A 19,194-nucleotide genomic window follows, 5' to 3' on the forward strand; every position below is an offset into this window, starting at 1 on the left:
TGGGCCCTAAATGCGCATAGTGAAAGTGCTAAACCTAACACCATGTTGCTGAATTGTACTGTTGTCATTTATTTATTTATAGACTACCATTCATTGCAATGTGTATTACAAAGGACAGCTTTCACAGGTTCTAACCCAAAAGGGCGGTTATTTATACCTCTCTTAAACCTTAAATGTGCACTCACAACTCATTTGAAATATTAATTTCATTTCACGAGCAAGCTGTGGAAATCTTTACAAAGGCATAAAGGTAACTGGCAGCTATTTTTTTTTTTAAAAAAACAGCTGCTTAAAAAGACACAACTTCATTTATTAATGTGAATAATTATCTTTGAGTCGTATCAGAACAGGGTGGAGAGAATATGAAGAAAGTTAACCCCTTGCTGATTTGTGGAGAGGTTTCGGGGACACTGTCCTTCAGATCAGCTGTGGCATCTGTGGAGTTTCACAGACATTGCTGAGCTTCGGGGAGGGGGTGACTGACAAAAGTTTTGTGACAGTGAGATGGTAGGTGGGTGGAAAGGATATTTGGGTCCATACTTGTGGCCACAACCCACATTGTTTAGCTTCAGTTCAGTGTATTCTGTAGTAATTCTATATAGCAGAGATGGGGAACCTGTTACTCTCCAGATGTTGTTTTCATCATTCCTGACCAATGGCCAAGATGGTTGGGGCTGATGGGAGTTGGAGTCCAACAGCTGCTGGAGGGCCACAAGTTTCCCATCCTTGCCTTATACACAAGTTCCTATAGAAACTGCAGGTGTTTCTCCTCATGCAATCTAATATGTGGCCAATCTTACTTCTCTCTGTCAAGGACCAGAGGATATTCAAACTTCTGCTTTTTATCCATATATTTGCTGTTGTCTCTTATGCTGAAGGGGATTTCATTCACGTCACAGGGCAAAATGATATCTGCGGATTCCAAGAGTTCAAACAACCTGCGCTGACCAAAGTAACCAATGTAGTGTCCATCGGGTGCATGCCAGAGCCTGTGTGAGGAAGAAGGCCAATAAAGAAATGTTTAAACAATATCGATTTTTAAACAGAAGACTACTAACCAAATACTAACCAAAAGCGAAACAGATTTCCACTTGAGAAGAATTGGAATGCTCACAGCATAATATATTAAGAACCAGTGCTCAAAGACCTCTTTGTCTGTAGGGGTTAGCCTGTGGCAGCCCACAGAAAAATAGTTATTCAGCATGTCCACCAGGAGCAGAAGCTGCAGTCAGGCACAATAATATCTTTGGCAGTTGCTGGGATCACAGTGCTCCAACAGGGCCCATGGTAGATGTTTGCCCTGGGCCCTCTATCAAAAAATTCCCCTCAAACAACTCTCACTGGCTTTCAGCAGTGGCCATATTTTGGGGGGCAAATGACCATGATTTTTCTATACTGTACCCTGGAAGTCAACTCAACTTTTGAGCAAAAACATGGCTGCCATTGACATGGAATTCTACTCAATATTGATCCAGAGCAGAACTCCAACCTATAGTTAGCCGAGTAAAAACTTAAGCACGTTGCAGGATTCCCAAAAAATAGACCAGAGGCAATTATATTTCACCCAGCAGAGCTTTACTCCTACTGAAGGCATAATGAGCATAATGGTCACAAATCTAATACATTCAGGATTGGCCCTGTCCATAAGAAATCCAGTTGCAGCAGACTTAACTTAAACTTACAATAACTTATAATAAGATTAAACCTTAACACTATATACAGAATACCACACCAGAAGGAAAGAGATAGAAAGAGAAAGTGAAACCCAGGCTCCTTCTGGCCTGTTATTATAGTCAGCATGACCTTGACAGAAGAGGTAACAGAACCAGTTTAAGGCAGCTGTACTCAGCTTCTCTGAAGAAATAACCCAAATACCATGAAGCTTCTGCTTGTTTCTTTCACACAGAGAAGCTTCCAGAACCCTCTTGAATTAATTAGAATGGAAAAGATATCTACACATCAGATCAATACTTTCTGTACCAAGAAATCCAAAATGACAGCCATAGCCAGCAAAAAGTTCTAGAGAGGCCCAGTAGGAGAAAGGCCAAATGGACGGCATTTGCTGAGTGGCCCCTCAATGCTGGAACTGGCCCTCTCTGCAGTTTTCCATACAGTATCCCAGGCCATGCTGTGATATTATTTGCCAGCGTGCAAAACTGTGACAGAGGTCACATTCACACCATTCATTTAAAGCACATTTATACCACTTTGGAATCCATGGCTCCTCTCAGACAATCCTGGGAACTGTAATTTACCCCTCAGAGCTACGATTCCCAGCACCCTTAACATATTACACTTCCTAGGATTCACTGGGGAAAGCTATGTGCTTTTAAATGCCCCATCAAGCGGACAAAGCAACTCTGGCATAGGCCAAATTCAAATGCTTGCCACTAATTGTAACTAACCTGACAGAACTATCACTAGCAGCAGTCACCACAAGGGATTTTTCTTCTTCATAGAACAAGCTGACTATTTTGGCGGAATGAGCTCTCCAGCAAATTTGTTGCTTTATATGCTGCAGAATAAGAGAGGTTAGCAATACGCGAGACAGCTTTGGTGGGCGTTGAGAAGCTCTAACATTCAAGCAGCTGATGTGAACAGGTGTAGGTAAGTCATCCCAACACAGCTAACCAACTCTTTATTTTACTTTTACATATTTAGAAACAGGTTCACAGCTGGAAGGATTCAAACTGTTGTACAAGATAAAATGAGAAAAAAATACAAAACACACCAACTTTAAATGCAGTAAAACCACCTAGATGATCAGGGAACCTTGCTACCAGTGCAGACTGCATACGGTTCTGAACATTTTGAATTGAAGGGTGGAAAATGAATGCTTTAAATAAATACTGGTTCAGTCCTCCAGCGTGGAAGTACATCATGTCTGGCAGGAAACAGGCCTGTCTGTGTCTCCATCAAAGATGGACATCAGGCCTCAGGCACAGCTACAGAAAAACGCTGCTCCATTTTCAGACCAGGAGTGTTGCTAGGTACCTCATTGGCTCCATGGGCCAGATCCTTATCAGGATCGGCCTTGTGGGCCAAATTGCTAGAAGGCAATGGTTTCTTTCCTCATTTTAGCAGCAGTTTCTAGGGATCCCCTCCTAATACGATGGTAAGAAAACCTTCCTGTTTCCGCCAGAGATTCTGATACACACCCTTTCTTGCTTCAGAATTGCTCTTTCATTGTTTTAGCAAGGGATTCCATGCAGGTTGGCATGGACAGTGCCACGGTTGTCGGCTGGGAAACAGATATACACAACAAACACAGGATATAACTGCACCCTTGTGCCCATCAGAAGAGGTCACAAAACTATCCTTGTGGGGCCAACTTGGGCCTATTGGCTGGAGGGCCCTCCTAGAGTACAGGACCCAGGGCGCAGGCCCATGACACAAACTTGCATAGGATAATTTTTGTATAAAATGCCTCTGGGAATCGTGGGTGGCACCAGTCATAGCTGCCCTAAAGGCAAGCAAGTAATTATATTTTTTTAAAAAAAAGTTTTTAAAAGGTGAGAGGGAAGGAAAGGGAAGGCCAGCCAAGAGAGATTCACGGTTCAGGCCCTCTGGGCTATCCCTAACAACACCCTTCATTCAGATAATTAGTGAGGTGTGGTAACAAATACCACCATATTATAGAATGGATTATTATATTATAGAATGGTGATTATAGAATGGATTTTTTGGAGGGTGAGGTGGGCTGACCATTTGGATTACTTGTCAAATCACAAACATGTGCCAGATTTTATAAATTTTCTAGAATACAGTAAGCCCTGGTCCAAGCATAAACCCCGGGTCAAACACAAAGCCTCATGTTTTTAGGATTATACTAGACCTTCACCGTTCTTTACATTTTATTTATTTAACATGAAAGTTCTGATTTGCAGTGCAAGCAAGGAAAGAAAATGGGCAAAATGGCATTGGTAAGGGGATACCTATTTCCCATGTAATAAGTGAATTAAAAGCAAGCACTTGTTTTACAGCTGCCTCACCTTGTTGGTATCCTGTGGATCTTCTAAGAAGGAGCCAATATGCCACCGTATAACATGCCCCTCTGCAAGAGAAATGCCCCATCAAAAATAATATTTACACATATGGATCAGGAGCAATTCACAGATAATTTCATGGCTTATGACATCCGTAAATAATGACCAGGATGGGATCTGGATTAGTCTTTAAATTAATAATAGGATTATACAGGTTCAGATAGAGCCTTCTTGAGGCTGGCACCTTACAATCAGATTGTTCAGATTCAGAAAGGTCAATGATAATTTGTAACAGTTTGGTTCAATTTTATCTTATTTGCAGGTAAGGAGTACCACTGTCAAGAAGCCCCTTTTGTTTATGAGAAGATTTGGTTAATACATTAAACATAATGTAAAATTAATGTTGTGGTCTATTTCCCTTGATATGGTAGAGTTTTAAGATTCTGGTTCTGATTTAAATTATTACTGAATCTGGATTATGTGCCCAGTTTACAGACCTAATTTTGCAAGATGTGATTTGTTCTGTGTTGTTTGTTTAAAGAAATTGTTACATGATTTACCATTTATTTTGTATCAGGATAAGAATAACTGTTCATTTGACAATATACAATAGCCGAGCACTTTTTATATATCTGGAAAACTAATAAAAATATTATAAGAATAACTGTTCATTTGACATTATACAGTAGCCGAGCACTTTTTATATATCTGAAAAACTAATAAAAATATTTTTTTAAAAAGAAGAAAAAGATCTAGCACTTGGCTGCTTCCCTGTTGCTGAGCACTGATTCCTCAGGGATTCCTCAAAGTAAAGTATTATTTGCTTAGCATTTATATGCATGTTTAAACCAACGTAATTAAGACTACAGCCCTCTATTCCCTTCCTTTTCCTTCCTTTCTGAGGAGACATATGCAGGATTTCTTTTTAATTTTATTTCACACTTGCATGTGCTTAGTATTGAGTGCTTACAGATATTCTTTAGTTAACTGGAGTCATATCTTCAAAAGTTTGACATAGTTTTAGTAATTTGACCGATGGCCAGGCTTTGGAAAGGGTTCAGTTCTTGTCTGCACCCATCTTTTTTTTTTTTTTTAAATGCTTTCAAACTGTTATGACGGCCTTAACTGATAAATGGTTTCTTACCTTTGTTAGCGGCAAAAAGTGTTTTAGAAGATACACCAGTGCACAGTGCTGTCAAAGGAATTGGAGGATGTTTTGTGAAAGGCAAAATTTCTCTCAGTAGATCTCCCTTCACAAACAAAAACACAATCGGACTTTCTTTTAACAAAGCAGCGTTTTCTGACATTAGGGGTTTGGAGTCACACCAGTCTACTAGCACCCTGGCTAACACAGCAATCCTGACTCCTGGCTAGGGATCAGCAGGGCAGTGAGATTTGACTAACACAACCTAAACCCTGCTGCTCATGCTCACAGGGGTGGGGGTGGGGGTTGCTACCACAGCCAGATCCGCTTAGAAATGAAGATCCCCTCAGTGGAGTTAGTCATATGGAGGAGAGTTTTGATCTATTGGATATCCCTATGGCATAAACTCCCGAACCACTATCTAATTCAATGCATGTGGCGGGATGACTTCACAAATTTGTGGTCAGGAAAAATCCATGCCAAATTGCTGTCCTATGAGATCTCGCCCACTGAATTGCTCAAACTGGATCTAAATGTGGCAAAAAGGTGTATAAATCAAAGGCTGGATGATGTGGAGCTATACCAAAATTTCGTAGCTGGTGGTGGAGCCTGCTCGCCGTTAAATTTCGGCATAACCCCTATCTACCGCGCTCCGTCCTACTTAACATCGCTTATGGCTGTGTCTCACCGTTATGCCTTCATTAGAGCTAGGTTCAATGTTTTTCCAACAAACGTGCTGAGACATAGATTCACTAAGGGCCAAGTCCCTTCAATGTGTGCTTGTGAAATGAAAACATCTGAATCTCTACATCATGTTATGTTTATCTGCCCTTTGTACAGTTCAGCCCGTGCTAGTATTCTAAACCCCATAATCCAGCCTATGGCTGACAAACCAGTAGACTTACAGCTTGCCTGGGTACTTCAAGATGTGGATCCTTATATTACCCTACAGGTTGCTAAATTCCTAACAGCCGTCCTCTCGCACAAGAGACGGAACGGAATGTTAGCTGATTATTGATAATCACAAGAATTTTCTATAATGACATCAGATATTGTTTTTAGTGTAGTGCCAAATTTTTTAATCTTAATCTTAAACTTTTTTATGAATGGCTAATATCCGTCCTTGTGAGTGTGAACTGTGTTATACTACTTGTGGTTTGAGGAATCTGTTGGGCAGATCCAAAGTTGTTGGTGCGGAACCCCTGCCCCCCAAATGCCCCATTTTGTGGCTTTCCCGAGGCTACTGCTGGAAGAACAGCTGGATCAGAATGAATTCTAAACAATGATTTTTTTGTTCTACATATTTTTTAATCCTTTCCTTTGTTGATGAAGCATAAATAGTAATATAATTTTATGTGTTTCCTACAAAAACGGAGAAAGAGGACAGGAGATGTAGAAGAATAATCTTTTTGGATTGTACATCCTTTGGCTGATAGCACAATACAAGGATGCTTGAACCCATTGTTTTCTACCACAATCCAGTTATGCAAAAGGACCTACCGTTATAGTCCAGAGATAAATAAAACCATCTTCATGGCCAGAGGCAAGTATAGGTCTTGAACGACGTTCTGTTTCCTGATTTGGAGGTTCTAATAAAGCAGATCCCAGTGTTCTGTTCTCCAAGGTGGGAGACCCTGTAAATTTTGCTTCTAAAAGAAAGCATAATTGATTATAGGGAGAAGGCCTTTTCAGTTTTGGCTCTCCATCTGAGGAATTCTCTTCCCAATGACATCTGCCTGGCACCTTCACTGTCAACTTTTGAATGTCAGGCCAAAACGAATCTCCCCCTGTCCATGCTTCGGATGGACTATGACATTCTTTTCCCTGTTAGGGGGCTGCCAAAGCTCTCTACTGGGGTGTGTATGTTGTTTTATGTATGGTTTGTGAATTGCACATGTTTTAAATAGCTTGGAGATCTTTTCATGCAACAAGCAACTAACGAAAAGTTCAATAAATAGTAAGAACTTTCAATCCATCACAATAGTGCTTATTTTTTTCCTTTGAACATGGACACATGCTTTATGGCAAAATGTGTTTTATACTAATATTTCAATGTCTGCATCTTCATCAACAGCCTCCAGGGCAGTGGTTGCCAAGGGGGTATAGATTTGCATGGAACTCTACATCTTGGTTAAGTCATTAAGTATCCTGCTGAGGTATAACTTGTTTCAGTCTCTGATTTCCTTGCACAATCATAAGCTTAACTTGAACTGAAAGTGACACAAGTAGATAGTGACAAAAGAGCTTCCAGATAAGTAAGGCTCAATCTATTTGTTTCATCTTTGTGTAAATAATCATGATCATTATTTGGGTGTCTAGTAGTGAGTGCAGTTCACAATTCAATGCAAGTTCATGGTCTCCAGAAAGGGATCAGTTCTGGTAAGCAATTGCTCAAAGATAACATGCATGGGTTTCCTAGTCTTTGTATATAAGATTTAATCCTTCATTTTACCAGTCTTAAATAATAATATTCTGGCAACTTCAGTTATCCACTAGCATAAGCAAACTCAAACATTTAACTGAATAAGGACTTCTTCAAAACCTTTCTGTGTCATTCACTGAATGAGCATGTTTTCAAAATCTTTTCTGTGGTATTTACACATGTTTAACTATTCTTTTACTCAACCACTTGCTTAATTTCTGATAGCTTTTTTTTTTAAAAAAAAGGTTTTCTCAAACGTAGTCTTATATTAGAAGATTTTCTGCAACTTAACTCTGACATTCCAGTTCATACCTGAAGTTTCTGTTTTGGTATCAGTTTCACTTTTAACAGCTTCCTGAAATTAAACAATAGCATGCATATTAAAACAGAGGTTTGGAACTGAAAATAGCTTGCATAAAGAGTAAACTCTAGTTGTTGACTACTGGGAAGAAGAAAAAAATACTTCCATTCCCAGAAATGCTGACAGATTCAGAGTCCACAAATAATAGCCTATAAACCTATTCCTGTGACAGTAATAAATTTTAATTCTGATTTTTAATTGTAACCTGTGGGTGAAAGCCAGGTAATACGTTTAACAGCAATCACCACCACCATTTAATGTATTGCAATTCCACAGTTTCACAGTGCAGTCTCCCTGTAGAATCATACTTATCCTCAACTTGCTCACTGTGCATGTGCACAAATCCCTGTTCTTACTGGCCACTGTGGCACTTAATGCTAAACCATGGTTCTGCATGAGCTAGGAGGAGCCCAAGCAAAGTCTCAGGCTTGCACAGTCTGCTGGTTTTTGCCAGCGTCTAATTTCACTTCCCCCTAATCTCAGCTTCTTTATCTATGAACCAGAGAACATGATTTAATGTGGCATTTTGCATTTTTGACATTTTTACCTAACATTAATCTCCAGCTTTTGCTAGTACAGAGGCTATCATATTTCTCACATGTTCTGATACTGAGCAGACAGTACAGTACAGCATTCTTTGAAGCACACATCACAATAATTGTAGTGATTATTGAAAACATGCTTGCATATTTGACTTTTTGCATGGAAGAGGGAACTGGCCTAGCTTGCTCACCCCGTCTCCAGCAATGATCATTAATTGCTACAAATAATCTATTCTTAAAATGGGACTTGAAGAAAGGGAAATTCTGCTCATGCACTGGCCCTTTGAGCATTCCTCGTTATATCTGGAAATGCTGCTGATGTGCATCTGAAATAACACGAGAGTACTGGGGGCTGCTGCCCTTGCTCAGTCTGCTCACCAGCCCAAATTACACACCAAACTCCTTCCTCCAATGCTCCCTTCCTTTACACTTGACCAAATGCCCCTCCCTTTACATCTTAGCCATGCCCCCATCTATCCCCACCACCACTTGCTGACACAAGCCCCACCAGGTTTTAAAGGAGGAGGGGAGGAGCTTCAGAGACCAAATTTGCTAAACTGTCTCCCTCCACTGTTGAACCTCACTGCAGTTGTGTTTAATGGAGGAGGAAGGCGCTTCACAGAGCTGTTTGCCAAGCTGCTCTTTGAAGCACCTCTGCCTTCCCCGTTAAACAATGCACCTCGGCCACCTGCTACCCTGTTGTCACACTGGAGTTGCCGTAGCCACCTTATGGAGACCGCGCAAACTGCAGCATGACAGCAGCCCTACATTTTATGTCTATAGGCAGCTCTGTATGGTTACTCTGTATGAGAGAATAACATGTGCTAACACTCCTTTCTCTCCCATGTTGCCTTTATGAAGATAAACACTTCACGCTTTGCTGTCTTGCCTTAGTTTTTAGCAAATCTAACTGTGAACATGCACAACATTCTTACAAGTGTTTTTGGCTGCTGTACAAACGTCAAAGGACATACCTTCTTTATGCTTGCAAAGCTGCTTTCCACCTCCTGTGTAGTGTTGACATCACTCGGTTGGTCTAAACTGTCGGTGGAAGTATCGCTAAGTTTCCTTTGTGAAAGAAGAAGAAGAAGAAGAAGAAGAAGAAGAAGAAGAAGAGGAGGAGTTTGGATTTGATATCCCGCCTTTCACTCCCCTTCAGGAGTCTCAAAGCGGCTAACATTCTCCTTTCCCTGCCTCCCTCACAACAAACACCCCGTAAGGTGAGTGAGGCTGAGAGACTTCAGAGAAGTGTGACTGGCCCAAGGTCACCCAGCAGCTGCATGTGGAGGAGCGGAGACACAAACCCAGTTTCCCAGATTACGAGACTACCACTCTTAACCACTACACCACACTGGCACACTGAAAGAGAGCCTCTAGGTGCCAAAGAATGTTAATAGGCATTTGAGAATGCCAAACAGAAATGCCAGAAGCTTATACCTAAAGAATACATTGTATTGGCAATGAGGGCCTACTCAAAAACAAGACTGGCAGATTTCCCCAATGACTTTAAATGGCAAATGTTTTGGAGATGGGACAGAATGGAAGCAATTGCCTTTGCCATGTGGAATTTGAGCAACACCAATACCAACCTGAAATGTAACCTGATGGGTTGTGAATGAACAAGGCCAAACATGCAAGGAGCTGATTGCCCTTCCCCACATTCCTACCTTAGCAGGGGCATATACAAAACTAAGTTAGACTTTGTTCATCTAGCCCAGTACTGAATACTCAGTGCCTGCCATATCTACTTAAGAGAGCTGCTGTCTGTTGGAGAAGACAGCACTGGCTGGACCAATAACTTAAAGACCTAAACTGTTTAGGGCCAGGTTATTTGAAGGACTGCCTTTATTGGGGAACCAGCTTGTTGGTCTGCCATTAAAATTAGATTGGTGGGCACTGGGGACAGAGCTTTTTCCTGGGGAACCCCTGTGTGGAACTCCCTCCCGAGCAAATAAATAAATAAAATCTTTGCCCCAATTAACAGTAATAAAGAGGCAGATGAAGGTGTTTGACTATATGGGTCTGGCAGAGATGACGAGCAGAATCCGAAACCAGGGAAGAGAAACAGCGGAAGAAGATTGGAAAAAATTTAAGGACTATTTAAAGAAATATTGTAAAATCAATGAATGTTAAAATGATGTTGCATTAAAAAATAAGTGGTTATCAGCGGTAATGGATAAGCTAAAGAGAATAAATAAGATCAAATTTAAGTTAAAATAAGGGAAGGGTTTGCTGAATAATTGATTAGAAATTGGAATACAGAAAGGGGAGGTATGAGGAAGTCGGGGAAGTAAATTATAAGAAAATAAGATTTTGAAATTGTACTTGTTTTTTGTTTGTTGTGTCTATTGTATTGTTTTGTTTTGTCTTTGTTGTTATAAAAATTATGGAAACTTTAATAAAAAATTTATAAAAAAACAAAACAATTAACAGTAATAAAGAAACACAGGAATGGGGGGAAGAAGGAGAAGCCCACTTGCATTAGTGGAAGTCTGCTTGTGCAACACTGGCTGCCACCACTAGGTTGGAGAAACGCTCATCAGTTTCACCTAAATCCAAGACCTAGCTCACTCACTGTTTCTTTAACCCAGTATAGATCTAATGCAGCATCTGCCAACCTTGAGCCCTCCAAGCAACCCCAAACACCTGGAGGACTCCAAGTTAGCAAAAGTTGGCCTAATATGACTTGTACATGCCTGATATATAGTCCACCTACCTCTCTGAGACAGCACCTCGGTAGAGGAACAGTAACCCGTTGATTCCTAATAATTCTTCTCCATCTTGGACAGTGTTTCCAGCTTTAAATCTGTAAAGAAAGTATTTTTTGCCTTCTAGGTGTGTACTGAAGGATGCATTGGTTGGGAGCTAATTTCAACCCTTTCCAGATGTTGAACTGAGCAAGGACAAAGGGGTAGCACATAGCTTCTGCCCAGTGGCTCATATGACCCAAGCCAAGATGGAGGCAAGGAGCTGGTCTCCTCTGGCAGTGTGAGCAGTAAGAGATGATCTGCCCAAGTTCCCCACTTCATGTATCTCGCTTGCTTGCTCCCAATTGTCTGTCTCTCTGCTTACTCAGAGTCGTGATCAGCCAAGGTGCATGAAGGACAGCATTGTGGCAAGAGCCCTCTCACAGCTTTCATTACTCACATGTGCCTGGCAGTGGCAGATTCAAAATCCCACATGATGATTGCGCCATTTGCACTTGCGGTAGCTAACAAATTATAACCTTCCACTCTTAGTAGGTCAAAGCATTTCACTTCCGTTTTCAGAGGTAACTGAAAGACGGCAAAAGAAGACGATTGTTAAAATTGTATTTAAAAGCCGGTATGTACAGTCTCATCATTTTAAAGGATAGAAAATACCTGCCTTTGCTTCTTAAAATCCTTGTTCCAAACTGTGAAAACACAGGACTATGCAATCACTGTGCATTTAAGCATGGCTAGCAGCAAACAAAAGTGTCATGGCATTTTCCCATCACCCAGTCCAGAGAAAATTACCATATGGCACAGGAGGCTGCCTACATGAAAAGTAGGCTCCTGGAGGCAGAGAAAATTGGAGAGAAAGAGTATGGGATCTTTTTGGCCCAGTGGGCCAGATCTTTATCTGTCCCCACCCTTGCAGGCAAACATTGACAGGTGGTTTTTCCACCCACTCAACAAAAGTCCCTTGCACTGCTCTCTATAATCCCGTTGAGTTTTGTCTGTCCCTCTCCAAAGAGATCTCTCAACAGTAAAAACGAGGTTGCTTCTCAGTGGTGAGTATAATGTGTACCCAGGCTGCAAGACACTTCCTTCTTAGCAGGTCTTGAAAAGTCTGGAAATGCAGCCACCTCTAGGGATGGAAGATAATTTCACTTCAGTTTGCATTTTAATGTGAACCCATCTAATTCTCACTTACTGGAACAACAAGCAAAGTGAAACAATAGAGCAAATAAGCAAACAGCCACGCATCAAATTTTGCACTTCTTCAAATTTTGCTATTTAAGCTACAAGGCAAGTCATATATACAAAAATGCACATTCAGTGATAATCTATGCATTGAAATGCATGCAAAAGTGAAAATAACATTTACAAATGCATTTTGTTAGGGAAAACTGCACACAAAAATGTGTATATTAGGATAAATTTGAATTAAAATGCTCAATTTTCATGAGGATTTTTTTTTTAATGGTCAACTGGTATGGATATGTGGCGGACTGAAATGAAGTTTGGAAAAAATGAGAAACTGAGAGAAACTGAAATGGACAGATTTGCCAATCAATACTCACCTCATTCTTTGATTTTTTCACAGGCACATTATCAAGCAGCAGCTGAACATCTGGAAAAAATCCATTACTTTTCTTGGCATTGGGACTCAGTTTTAGGGACATGAGTGGATTGCCTTGCAGAGCAAGTGATACTGCTTCAGGAAGCTCCCAAGTAATGCATAGATAAACTTCACCTTCATTACCCTAGGAGAACAAGGAGTTGAAAGAATATTAGCACAGAAAAATTTGAGAATCAACTTGGTATGATTTATTTCTTCAAATATAAATATTTTGGGGTGGTGGGTTTTCTAACTGAGGCTAACCTACGGTAATTATTTGTTTTGGGGAGGCACTTCAGATACACTGGGAGAAGGATTTTTATTAAAGATTTTTTTGGGATACAAAAGTACATTCATTGTCTCTATTTCCAGGTTGTAGAATATTTTCTACTGATCAGTTACATTCCATGTGAGATATTAATGTTGCATACAGTATAAGGCTGGGGGAGAAGAGAGGGGGGAGAAGGGGGATGGTGAATTTACATTATTTTACTTAGTGTATAAGGTCTGTATAGTTAAAGCTATGGTTTTCCCAGTATGGAAGTGAGAACTGAACCATAAAGAAGGCTGATCGCCGAAGAATTGATGCTTTTGAATTATGGTGTTGGAGGAGACTCTTGAGAGTCCCATGGACTGCAAGAAGATCAAACCTCTCCCTTCATAAGAAAATCAGCCCTGAGTGCTCACTGGAAGGACAGATCGTGAAGCTGAGGCTCCAATACTTTGGCCACCTCATGAGAAGAGAAGACTCCCTGGAAAAGACCCTGATGTTGGGAAAGATGGAGGGCACAAGGACAAGGGGACAACAGAGGACGAGATGGTTGGACAGTGTTCGTGAAGCTACCAGCATGAGTTTGACCAAACTGCGGGAGGCAGTGGAAGACAGGAGTGCCTGGCGTGCTCTGGTCCATGGGGTCACGAAGAGTCGGACACGACTAAATGACTAAACAGCAACAACAACACTTAGTGTATGTGTGAGGTTTTTGCATCTGTGTCACTTGGGTAGGTTCTCTTTCATTTATTTTTTTTCCTTGGCAGTGAGAGAGGTTGGAAGGGCAGGGCATGGTTGGTTGTCTTTAGTTGAGATATACTGGATATGTTGAAACCATGGGAGGAATTCAACCCCTTCCTGTTAGTGCAAGCATGGTTTTTAACATTGTGTTCTAATGTTGTAACTTGCTCTGGGACCTAAGGTTGAAGGATGTAGAATTCATTGATCAACCAACCAACCAACCAACCAACCAACCAACCAACCAACTAAAAACAAGCTATAACAAAACCTGAACAATTTTGATAGTCCCACTGTACTCCAAGACCAGGATGACATGTCTACTTCCACTAGCCTTCAGGTAAACCATTTGCATCAGCCAGTGTTCATTAACTGTGCTTTCCCTGATTAAAGGCAAAACTTTAAGTTGCTGTCCACTTCCAAAATCCCAAGTCTTCACAGTTCCTAAAAATGCAACAAAGCAGAAGGAATGTCACTCAACATGGAAGCACCTGAGATTTCTCTTTGTCATATAGGAAGCAGCCTTCAACTGGTCTTCATTATGAAGTCCTAGAATACTGAAAATAGGTTCCAGTTAAGTATTCTTACAGCCCTCATCACAAAGCAATTATATAAAGATGTGGTGATATTACAATCTGCAATTATAACACAGTTTTACCATCGCATGCTCCAGTGGCAAGGTGGAATCCATTTTTATCAATTGCTGCACATGTCAACTCAACATTAGGTCCATGGGCATCCTCAATCTGGTATATTTGTTGGCCTGTTTCCAGTTCCCAGACCTAAAGATAAAGTGAATTATATGGAATTCAACCTACACAGATATATATTTACATAGTGGTCACTTTCTTCAAATATATATAGTAAACATTAAGAAAAGGGAAAAGAGAAAGTGTAAAGAAAAAAGCTAAGAATTCCTATTCTAAAAATTTTCTCCTGGGTTTAATGCAGGGATCGGGAACTTGTGGCCTTCTCAATTCAGTTCCCATCAGCCTCAGTCAGGATAGCCATGGTCAAGGATGATGGAATCTAAAGTCCAGCAACACCTGGTCCCCCATACCTGGCTTGCCAATATGTAGGAAGATAAAGCCCCCCAGATAGCCTACTTGCTCTTAAATCCTTTGTGCAAATATTTTGCTTTGCACTTGAAAAGCTTGCAGGATTCATACTCACCTTTACGATTGATTCGGAACAGATAGTTAAAATTTGGCGAAAGACTTTGTTGTAAATCAGCACATTGATGCTCCTCTCATGCGTCTGGGGAACCTGTTTCGTGTCTTGTATAACTCGCGTGAGAGGATAAATATCAATCACAGCTGATCCTGTGAATCATATAATAAGGGTTATTGCATCCAGTTGCATGCTATTGTCAGCCACTCTGGCAAACATGTCCGACGGGGTGGGTAAACCTTTTCAGCCCAAGGGCTCCGCTGAGGGTCAGCCAGCCCTCCAAGGGCAGCATGCCAGTGAAGATGTGGCCAGGACCCACTTTGTTACTCCTGTACGCCCTAACCACACATAAAGATTGTGTTGGCTTTGCTGGCGTGTCCACACAGCACCAACTGCCCTGCCACCTCAGACCTCGCTGATAAGCTGCAGATGCCTGACTGTGAGACCCATCATGAATGTTGCTTGACTCTGCAAGGACTACCATGAACTTTTGATCATGCAGTGTGTGTATGAGAGGAAGAGAGTGGTTGAGTGGCAGGAGGAATGAAAATGGGAGCCTGCCCTTTCTAAAAAAGCAGAGAGGATACAACATATAAAGACTGAGTCTCTTGCACAATCAAAGGCCACCACATATCACAGCAGAACTAAACACCTATGGAAAGATTAATAGTGAGTGCACTTCTTCACCAAAAGTGAAAGACAAATATACCGTATGTACTGTACGTTTTTTTCAAGATGGGAAAACGAGAGGGGAAGATGTTACGGTGAACTATCACTGACCTCAGTGACCCATCAAGTATTCTTATCTGAAGGCAGCCCTAGTATAGGGCCAGTATAGGGAAGATTTGTGAGGTTTAAGGGTTTATCGTGTTTTTATTTATGTTGGAAGCCGCCCAGAGTGGCTGGGGCAACCCAGTCAGATGGGTGGGGTACTAATTAATTAATCAAAACAAAATAAAAAAATCCCTTCCAACTTAGTTGGTCTCTAAGGTGCTACTGGAAGGATTTTTTTAAATTTGTTTCAACAACGGCGGACTAACACGGCCTGTAATTAATTAATATTAGTAATGAATTTTTTAAAAACACTGTAGTGGTGAGGAGGAGGAAGAAGTATATCAACGTTACATATCTTACAGGAATTTCTGCCTCTGTGGCTATGAACTATGATAAATCTATTTTCAGACTTTACTTCATATAAGTAAAGTACTTCACATAATAATTATGTTCAAGATTTTAATGGATGCCAAATAAGTGCTTCTCAAGGACAAAAAGACACAAGATGTTTGTGGCTTTGAATTATCAGCATCATAGGTTGGGATTGCTTTAATTATTTAAAGCCACCAGTTTGTTTTCCTCACATTTCTGTAGCTACTCTTGGTCTAAACAAGGCAGCTGGAAGGCCATCCATTTACTTTTCACAATTATGTATCAGCACCCCAGATTCATATCTGAAGAGGTTATTTCGCTCCTAATGATTAGACAAACACACCTGTAATAAGTGTGCCATGGTTATTGTCAAATACCATAGTAAAGATTTGTGTCTCTCTAGGCCCTGCTTGGGAATCGTGGAAGACCTGCATCAGGGAAAGTGTCTGGATATCCCACACTCTGAAAATCTGAAAGAAAACAAAGATGGGTTATCTTGTGGTACAATAACTGCATTTATTTATATATGTAATTCATTTGCTGCCCCATAACACAAAGTCATCTGGGTGGTTTCCAAAGAGTAGGTAAAAAAAACAATGCATAAGAGAAACAAAAACCAAACAATAACAATGCAACAAGACAGAACTTCTCTCTCACACACACACACAAAATTTTTTAAGGCCCAGACTGCCTAAGTTATGTATATGACTTGGAATCAGTTCAAGGCCTCCTCACTGTGTTGTTTTATATGCGCATTTAAAAAGGCCTTCAGTGCAATATTTCCTCATTCTGGGATTTTGCTGTTTTAATTCTAGTGGTTGTTAGCATAAAAATCAGGTACACCACATGTGGAAAATAAATAAAAAGTTTATATGTAAAAAAATTGGGTTTTTATGCTAATATTTTTCTTTATGATTTGTTTGAATTATGGGTTATTTTATATTTTATAACTATTGCTTTTGATACTTACCTGTTAATTTTTTATCTGAAAAATAAGCTTTGAAAATAACTGATTTGGTAACCAAAAACCAGCATTATTTCTCACTTTTTCTTAAAAGCCAGCATGGATACTTTCTTTATTTTTTTTTCTACCAGCATCATTTGGGCAAAACCTAATTCGCATTTCCTAGCAATGTTAATGCCTTTTATTCAGCAGGACTAACAGCATTTAGAAGACCACAACCTCATGTTTCAGTGCCACAGATTTCTCAATTAAAAGTCAATGCATTTAAAAAAAAAAAATGGTAACAATTACTGCATCAGAACAAGATATTGTCAGAGATTGATGCCTATACACTGCGCCCAAACTATGCTGATCACAGTACTCATGAGCATTATTAAATGCAGGGCTTGATGGACAGTTCTCTCCAGACATTGAATTCAGGAACAACAAACTAACATATAACATAAAACGTCCCCACAGATCTTCATGTGCTGTGGATTTAATGTTTTGGGATATTTATAGATGTACCAGTGTGTTCGCCTCATCATTGCAATATATGGTTTAAAAACACCCTTCTGTTTGCAAGCCTGCCTGTTGTCTAAAGAGAAGTTCCAAAACAAGGAGCAATCATTTTATACTCAATTTGTGAAATTACTAACGTTCTGGGGGCTCTTGGCTGAACAGAGTTAATCAGATTGGGGATCATGCTGAGAGCCAGATGGCTGCCTAATAGCTTTGTATGGCTTTGTTAGCACATCTGTCATAAGCTACCTGTTTTTGGTTCCTTGCTCCCTGCTTCTTCCCAAGAGAGAGAGCTGAATGGACAAAAACTCTCATCAGTACAAAACAGCCTGTTACAGAGGATGAACTCCTCCCACCAAAAACAGAAACCCCATCTCTACTTCTCCCTCTCGCCTTTTATAAGTCTAGTGAAACAACGTGTCATAATAAACACAACAACCAAGGAAATGACAGAGAAACTAGGAGTGCAGTGGTTTTGTATCATAGTAGATCCACTGAAATTAATAAACTATCCTACATTATTAAATATTATATGGAGAGGAGAGAAGTGATGGCACCAGTGCGTCCCTCTGCAATGTCTACTTCAAGCATCAGATACATAGTGTAAACTGCCATGTGCAAAATGTTGTTCTTTGCCTATTACTAAGCAACCTTATATCTGGCCAGAAATCCTGAAGGTGTTTCCCTTTGTCTAAGCTACACTGAAATCTATGGGACAGTTGAATTATGGACAAGGGTACCACGTCCATCATCTATACAGTGGTACCTCGGGTTACATACACTTCAGGTTACATACGCTTCAGGTTACAGACTCCACTAACCCAGAAATAGTACCTCGGGTTAAGAACTTTGCTCCAGGATGAGAACAGAAATCGTGCAGCGGTGGTGCAGCGGCAGCTGGAGGCCCCATTAGCTAAAGTGGTGCTTCAGATTAAGAACAGTTTCAGGTTAAGAACAGTCCTCCAGAACGAATTAAGTTCTTAACCCGAGGTACCACTGTACATGCATACTGTACATTTGCTTTAGACTGGACATTTTCAGCCACTTTCTTTGCCTAAGCTGTGTATGCATGGACCAAGAATCTCAAAATTCCTAGAGTAAGGGGGGCTAGCCCATGGTCTGCAGGCCACAGCTGATTTTCAATACTTTTTTGTGGCCTGAAAATCCCCCCCCCCCTTTTAAATTTTCTGATCCTTTGGTATCCCACTATGATGTCAGGGTGCCAACAGATATTTTGGTGTCCACAATGCCTTTCCCCAGTGTTTCCTACTTTTAAATGTGTGTGTGTGTGTGTAGTTATCAATATTAATAATTGTATTTATCAGGGGGGGGGGTTCACAAAAAGTGACCTACACTAACTTACAAACACAATGCAAAGTCTCCAAGATGATTACCCACCCCAGTACTAAACGGATTTTCACTCTTAAACTGACTGTACTTAACAATTAGAATCATATAATCTTAGAATTGTAGAGTTGGAAGGGACCACAAAGGTTATCTAGTCCAACCTCCTGCAAGGCAGGAATCTTTTGCTGAACATGGGGCTTGAACCCACAACCCTGAGATTAAAAGTCTCATGCTGTCCCAACTGAACCACCAAGGCAGATAAATGGTTTATTTCTTCATCAGCTAAAGAGTTTATTG

The 19,194-nt window shown here is 40.5% G+C and overlaps 1 protein-coding gene across 1 annotated transcript in view; it reads right to left on the bottom strand.

The window, feature by feature from the left end:
- The window catches only part of WDR64 (WD repeat domain 64), a 71,111-nt gene that overhangs the window by 10,256 nt on the left and 41,661 nt on the right, over window positions 1–19,194 (bottom strand). The window contains exons 11-24 of the mRNA XM_028724115.2: window positions 16,429–16,555; window positions 14,943–15,091; window positions 14,428–14,551; window positions 14,041–14,213; window positions 12,723–12,905; window positions 11,603–11,730; window positions 11,172–11,261; window positions 9,430–9,523; window positions 7,865–7,907; window positions 6,631–6,779; window positions 5,131–5,236; window positions 3,993–4,054; window positions 2,406–2,515; window positions 801–989 (exon numbers count right to left, since the gene is read on the bottom strand). Coding sequence (XP_028579948.2) covers window positions 801–989; window positions 2,406–2,515; window positions 3,993–4,054; window positions 5,131–5,236; window positions 6,631–6,779; window positions 7,865–7,907; window positions 9,430–9,523; window positions 11,172–11,261; window positions 11,603–11,730; window positions 12,723–12,905; window positions 14,041–14,213; window positions 14,428–14,551; window positions 14,943–15,091; window positions 16,429–16,555 — 1,727 coding nt within the window. The remainder of the gene's footprint in view (window positions 1–800; window positions 990–2,405; window positions 2,516–3,992; window positions 4,055–5,130; window positions 5,237–6,630; window positions 6,780–7,864; window positions 7,908–9,429; window positions 9,524–11,171; window positions 11,262–11,602; window positions 11,731–12,722; window positions 12,906–14,040; window positions 14,214–14,427; window positions 14,552–14,942; window positions 15,092–16,428; window positions 16,556–19,194) is intronic.

Source organism: Podarcis muralis, chromosome 3, assembly GCF_964188315.1.
Source record: "Podarcis muralis chromosome 3, rPodMur119.hap1.1, whole genome shotgun sequence".
In the NCBI taxonomy this organism is placed as follows: domain Eukaryota; kingdom Metazoa; phylum Chordata; class Lepidosauria; order Squamata; family Lacertidae; genus Podarcis; species Podarcis muralis.